Raw genomic sequence first — 6,629 nt, 5'->3', positions numbered from 1 at the left:
CTGGATCTGTTATGAGACTCTCCACTTCAAATTCTGAAAACTTCCTTTTATTAGAAGAGGTCGAAGAATTGTTTTAAGATCCAATCTCCAATGACAAAATTCTTTTGAAATATTTCTCCATTACTAATAGAATTATAAACCTAAGTTAATTAATTAATAAAATTAATTCACAATTCTATACAAATCGAAAAGTTCAGTATAAAATTATATATACAAAATTGATGGACATGTGCCATTTAAATTAATTTCCAACTGGCATAATTTTCAATAGGCAACAGCAACAACTAATAATATCTCAAATTCTTAATTTAAAATAACTTAATACACAAAAATAATTAACAGACAAATTAACGAAACTAAATTAGCAATTACATCATCAGAACAAATTCAATCACAATTACCAAACCAACTATATCAATTATCAAACAATGAAGCAAATAAGCAATGAACTTAATGAAGTAACTAACTAACTAAGCAACGAAGCAACTAAGCAAGCAGAAATCGGTTTCGGTGAATCATGAATGTACCAAGAGGCAAGAGTCCAAGACTGAACTACTGAACTCCAGGAGACAGAAGTGCAGAACCCAGTAGCGCAGAACAATGAACTTGAATTGCTGAAGATTGAACACTGAAGAAGGCAGAACCAGATGCCAAACTGCCGAAGGAAGGAGCGCAGAAGAGGAACGCAGCGGCAGAACCATTGACGCAGAAGAAGAACCAATTATGCAGAAGAAGGCGGAACCACCAGACGCGGCGTGGCGGCGATGCAAAGAGAAACTGATGGAGCCACGCAGGAGAATCACGAAGGAGAAACCGAGTCGGATCCACGTGGGAGAAATGCTGAACAGGGCAGCGACGTCAGCGGCAATGAGTTAGTGACACTGCCACACTGGCGGTGGTGGAGACGCGGAGTGGCGGGATGGCAACAGACGACAGTACTGGAACCTAGAGGCGGAGGTTGGAGCAGATGAAGAAACTGGAAAAAGAGAGAAGAAGAGTTAGGGATTTGGGATGGGGTGGGGGCAAAATTAATTATATAGTGGGGACAATTATGGTATTTCACTAAGAATTACTCACTATTTTTTCAAATTTTACTTGGGGCAGTTGCCCCACTTCCTTGTGAATGCATCCGTCCATGTTTATCTACGGTTGAAATTATTATTATCTACCCTTATTCTTGTGCATTGTATTTATCTACTGTTGAAATTATTATTATCTTAATTTGCATATTCTATTTAGTGGCTAGTTAATATTTGATTTTCCCTAATAATTTGAAATTATTTATTCCTCATTCAGCTATCGATTTATCACAGATTCTAATTGGCTTATTATCAAAATTTTTAGTATGTTACTGTTACTGTTATATGCAACTAAAAACATTGTTCAAAAACAAATTCTTATATGACAGCAAAAAACTTTTGGTGGTGCTATGTCAGTTCAAAACATTTTCTGCTACTGTCTTATATGACAAAATTTCTTATCAGTTTGAATGTTATTGTTTTATTGAAAACATAAGCAAATTATATCAAGATGGTGGTACTATGGCAATTCAAAAGCAAATTATTTGTCAAATTCTAACAGAAGAAAACTAGAAATGTACAATTCTTTTGAGATATTCGGAATTGTAACAAGTAGGCTGTATAATTTGAAGGTTCTTATGATTTTTGACAATGTCAATCAATTAGAGGAACTAGAGAAATTGATTATAAAGTCATTTTGTACAAAAAATAGAGTAATCATAACCACTAGAAATATGCATATTCTATCCGGATTTGGAGTGGATGCAATTTACAAAGAATATGCTCTCTGAGTTGAATATGCATGCCTAATAGCAATACGACGTCTATGGGAAGGTCCCAAGATACTTTTCATTTGCATATCTTTTTAGAAATAATTGAAAGAGTTAAGACACTTTTTTTCTTTAAATCAAATAGCTAAATTTTGTATACAACATTCTAAGTTGCTAACATAATCATGATAATAATCTCTTATTACAGTTTCTCCGCTTGTTGAAAAAGATGGAGTTGAGCGACTCAAAATATCTTAAGGAGATGCCAAACATTGAAATGCTTTCTAAATCTTGAGTGGTTAGATCTTGCAGAATGCACAAACTTATTATTGGTCCACTCATAATTCGATATCATAGAGAGCCTGCATTCTTGAGTCTGAAAAAATGTTGCAGCATGGTCAGCATTGATTTTATTAGTAATTGCTTGATTTTTGCAAACTTAGTGGTTTAGTCCAAATTACTTGTTCATGATTTAGGGTAATGGGAGAGGAAGAATTTTCAATCATTTTTGTAATACTATATGATTGTGAATGGTTTGAAACATTGAGTTATAGAGTCTATTATTTTATCTAAACTCTGAAGCATGTGGAACTAAATATTAAGATGTCATGTTTGCAATAAAATCATTTAATGAAAATTGATAGCAAGTACAGAAGTAGGGTTTTGAAATTTGTGTATAGAAGATAAGGTATGAGAAGGGAAGAGAAGAGAAGAGAAGAGAAATCTGGGGAGTATGGTTTTTAAATTGGATTCAGGGACCAAATTCCCACAAAAAAATTTATTAATCCACGTCAGCTAGTCAGTACTTGGCCAACGTATCAAAGACGAATCCACATCAGCTTTCCGATGGCGTCTATTGATGGAAAATGTTTGAAGGACGACTCTAGGTCCCTCAGTGCAACTTCAGGAATGAATATGTGCAATTATTAATTCCAGGGACTAGTTTGAAGATCGAGTGCAACTTCAAAGACCACCTTAGACTTAACACTTACTAATATACTGACTGACAGTAAAATAAGGTATCAAAACTTGACTATCAATAAAGTTGTCAGTATTCAAAAAAGCAAAAGACAAAAATTAAAGAAATAGAAAAAGAAAAAAATGCAAAAAAAAAAAATACTTAAAATTATTCAAAATAAATAAGAATAAGATATAATCGAAATTTAATTTTAAACCATATATTTTTATTATTTATTCATGAATTGCATACTTTAAAATAATTCATTGTATTATTGGAAAATGTTATCCATTAACTGAAGTATATTTTACGACAAATTATGCATTTATCAAAAACACGCTTGTTAAAAGTTAATAAATTAATTAGAAGTTACAGTAAAACCTTTGTAAAAAGTATCTGTTTCCTCTTCCTAGATTCCCATGATTGTAGGCGTTGTTCATGAAATGGACTTTCATACACCATGTGCATAATTGTTTGTGTTAGCTTTGTGAATGTAGGACTAATTACATAACATATATGAACATGAGGAATTTACAACCATCTCCAACATGTAAATTTAAAAAATAAAATAAAATTGACATTCATTCACTTTTTGTTAGCAATCACACTTAACAAATAAGAAAGCAAGGAAGCTTAAAGTGGCCCTAAAACTATCATTGTCTCTTCAAAGTTAAGTTTTGCACAACTAAGGTTCTGCAAGAACATAAACCAAAAACCTTTAGTTGGGGTAGCAAAACCAAGAAGTACATTTGTAAGAGGCTCGGGTAAAAGGGCTCCACTCCACTTACTATATAACCAGCCAAAATTTTCTCCCATGTCTAAGTTACTTTGACTGGTTACTTTCTTTCTCTTATTTATATATATTTCTTATCTATTAAATTGCGTTTGGATACTGTCATAAGAGTTTCTGTAGTTCTGTTTTATAGACAGAATCCAAACATAGATTGCCCATGGGATTCAGACTTTGCAACTTGTATGGTGATCATCATCTTCATCCTTCCCTTCCAATTGTATACTTTTGAACCACTTGGCACAGGCAATATAAGCGATCAAGTCTACGGATGTTAATGCGGCGAGGAGAAAGTAAAACCTATCTAAGTGACCTCTATTAAGGTTTCCAGGGATCCACCCTGGCATGTGATCCTCAGTTGAGACCTTCATAACCATGCTAACTAGTAAGCAACTCACATAGTTCCCTAATGAGATTGATGTCATGCAAAGTGCGCTTCCAAAGCTCTTTAATCCATCTGGGGTTTGAGCATTGAAGAACTCTAGTTGCCCTACATACATGAAAACCTCAGAAGCTCCTATAAGGGCATACTGAGGAATTTGCCAGAAGATGCTTAGAGAGCTTGAGCCACTACAATGGAGACATCCTTGGTTTGCATACTTAAGCCTATAGCATTCGACTATTCCGGCCGAAACCATCGCCATTATGGCTATAACAAGACCAACTCCCATTCTTTGAAGCTCTGTAAGTCCCTTGGAGCTTGTCTTTTTCAGTTTCCCGACAAGCGGATCGAGCACTCGACGGTAGAAGAAAATGAAGACAGCTACACTAAGGATGTCAAAACTGGACATGCTTGCTGGGGGTATTTTGAAATCGGAGATTGTTGTTTTCATGGCAGCCCCTTGCTCCACAAAGAGAGATGCCATTTGTGTGAAAACCACTGAGTATATAATGGTACAGAGCCATATTGGAAGAAGCCTTAGTATGCACTTCACTTCTTCAACTTGAGTTATAGGACAAAGGTGCCAAGGGTTGTTGATGCCTCCTTTTTTGTCCTCTAGATCTCTTGAAGAAATAAATGCCGCCCTATCCAGAAACCTACAAAATATGACAAATTGGTTTACAATTCAATGTAAAATTAGTGTTTGGATACTCTTGTCACAGCAAAACTATCTTTTACATATACAAAGCTAGTTTTGTTTATTGATAGTTAAATTTGTCAGCAAATAAAAATAGTAATTTAAATAGCTTCTTACTTGAATCCATGGGTGTGAAGAATCCTTCTATTGCCATTGTTGGGAGATTCCTTTTCATCCAAGACATACAAGTCATCTCCATTTGGTGTCATTTGAACTCCACACTTCCTTGACGCCGCCACAAGGACTTGGCAAAACCTGGAAAGAGGGTTGCCGCAAGGCTTAAAGTGTCGATATCTCGGCGTGCCGACGAGAAACAAGAGCAGGGCAGCAAAGGCAGACCCTGCAGATGTCCAAAATCCAAGTGTCCACAATCCTTCATCTTCAAAGTACCCCAGAATTGTGTTTGAGAAGAGGGAACCAAGGTTCAAAGCCAAGTAGAAGTAGCTAAAGAATGCCACTTTTGAGTAACCTTCCTTTGAGTGCTCTTCATCAAATTGATCAGCCCCAAATGTTGCAATGTTTGGTTGGTATCCTCCATTTCCTAGAGCAATGAGATAGATTGAGAGGTAGAACATCCCCATCTCCATGCTTGAATGTTTCCCACATACAACTGTCTCATTCCCACAATCTTTAGGTCTAATCAAGAATAGGTACGATGATAGTGATAAGGATATTAGACCCTGTCATATGAAACCATCAAATAGCCAAAGATTAAAAATGACATTTACTCCGATCTTAAAAAAGGTCGAGAGAATATAATTACTTACCATGACAAAGATGACCTGAAAGATGGCACAAGTTTTGTATCTTCCCCAATAAGAATCACTAAGAAAAGCCCCAACAAGAGAGAAGATATAAACAGTGCCAGTCCACTTGCTCACACTATTAGCAGCATCAGCATTATTCTGCCCCATCACCCTTGTTAGGAACAGAACCAAGTTCACTCCAATCCCAAAGAATGCTAAAGTTGCCAAACCTTGATTCACTGTTTCATCATGTATCAGGGACAAAGAAGAAGAAAACAGTTAGTACCATGTTATAACTTATAAGTATTATAGTTAGAACGTGACACATTAATACACTAATTAATAACATGCATCGTTAGCTTAGCTTGTTACGTGCATCATGCTCCAATAATACACACTCTTCTGTCTAATAGTAACCAAAATTTGTTCATGCCTAATTACATAATTAGAGAAATTTGATAATACACCCGGATTTTTCAGCGTCTTTGAATTAAGTAATGTATTTTACTAGTTACATATTAATTAAGAAAGTAAACAAAGTTGGTTTAGCACATTCTACAAATATGCATGGCCAAATCAATCAGAATTACTACTACTAATAACAACATCTCTTAATTGAAGGGTTTTTTGGTATTGTCACTTTTTATGTGCTATATATTTCTTTATTTTATTTTATTTTTAGGGAAGAAAATTGATGAAAGATGTTAATATTTTAAGTATGAAGAGTGCATGAAGTTAGTCTCACATTAAAAGAAAATAAAGAAGAATAAAGAGTTTATAAAATAAGAGATTCATTAATTTGACATTTTAAGATTTTGAATTGGATGTAATATTTTTTCATCTTATGTTTTTTCACTTGATTTTTTTTCAAAGTCTCTCCGCAGCGGATTGCAAATCCATCAAATAAATCTAAAGTGTTACCAGTGGTTTGCCACTAATAGGGCTTTCCCAGGAGAAATAATGTTTCGAATTTTAGGAAAAACAAATCTTCTTCAATTGCTTTTTTTAATTTGCTAAGTGACAGTGGTTTCCAAATCGGTATTACAAGCCTATCTTCTCTACTTGCTATATATTTATTTAATTTTACTTACAGAAACATAAACCTCAATCCGCATAATCATTTGGATTTCATTTAATGAATTACCCACTTTCTACAACGACGTATCTATAGAGCCTAAGAAGCCTTTCGTTCCTCACCACACAAATAACATTTATTTACTTCAAAAATATTATGTTGCATACTAAAAATTAACAACTAAATTTATAT

General features: G+C 34.6%; 1 protein-coding gene across 1 annotated transcript in view; it reads right to left on the bottom strand.

Annotated features, from left to right (window-relative positions):
- The window catches only part of LOC107628610 (protein NRT1/ PTR FAMILY 7.3), a 7,155-nt gene continuing 3,767 nt past the window's right edge, over window positions 3,242–6,629 (bottom strand). The window contains exons 3-5 of the mRNA XM_016331241.2: window positions 5,384–5,601; window positions 4,734–5,296; window positions 3,242–4,575 (exon numbers count right to left, since the gene is read on the bottom strand). Coding sequence (XP_016186727.1) covers window positions 3,705–4,575; window positions 4,734–5,296; window positions 5,384–5,601 — 1,652 coding nt within the window. The 3' untranslated portion in view covers window positions 3,242–3,704. The remainder of the gene's footprint in view (window positions 4,576–4,733; window positions 5,297–5,383; window positions 5,602–6,629) is intronic.

Source organism: Arachis ipaensis, chromosome B01, assembly GCF_000816755.2.
Source record: "Arachis ipaensis cultivar K30076 chromosome B01, Araip1.1, whole genome shotgun sequence".
Classification (NCBI taxonomy): Eukaryota; Viridiplantae; Streptophyta; class Magnoliopsida; order Fabales; family Fabaceae; genus Arachis; species Arachis ipaensis.
This window is presented reverse-complemented; position numbering and strand designations above follow the sequence as displayed.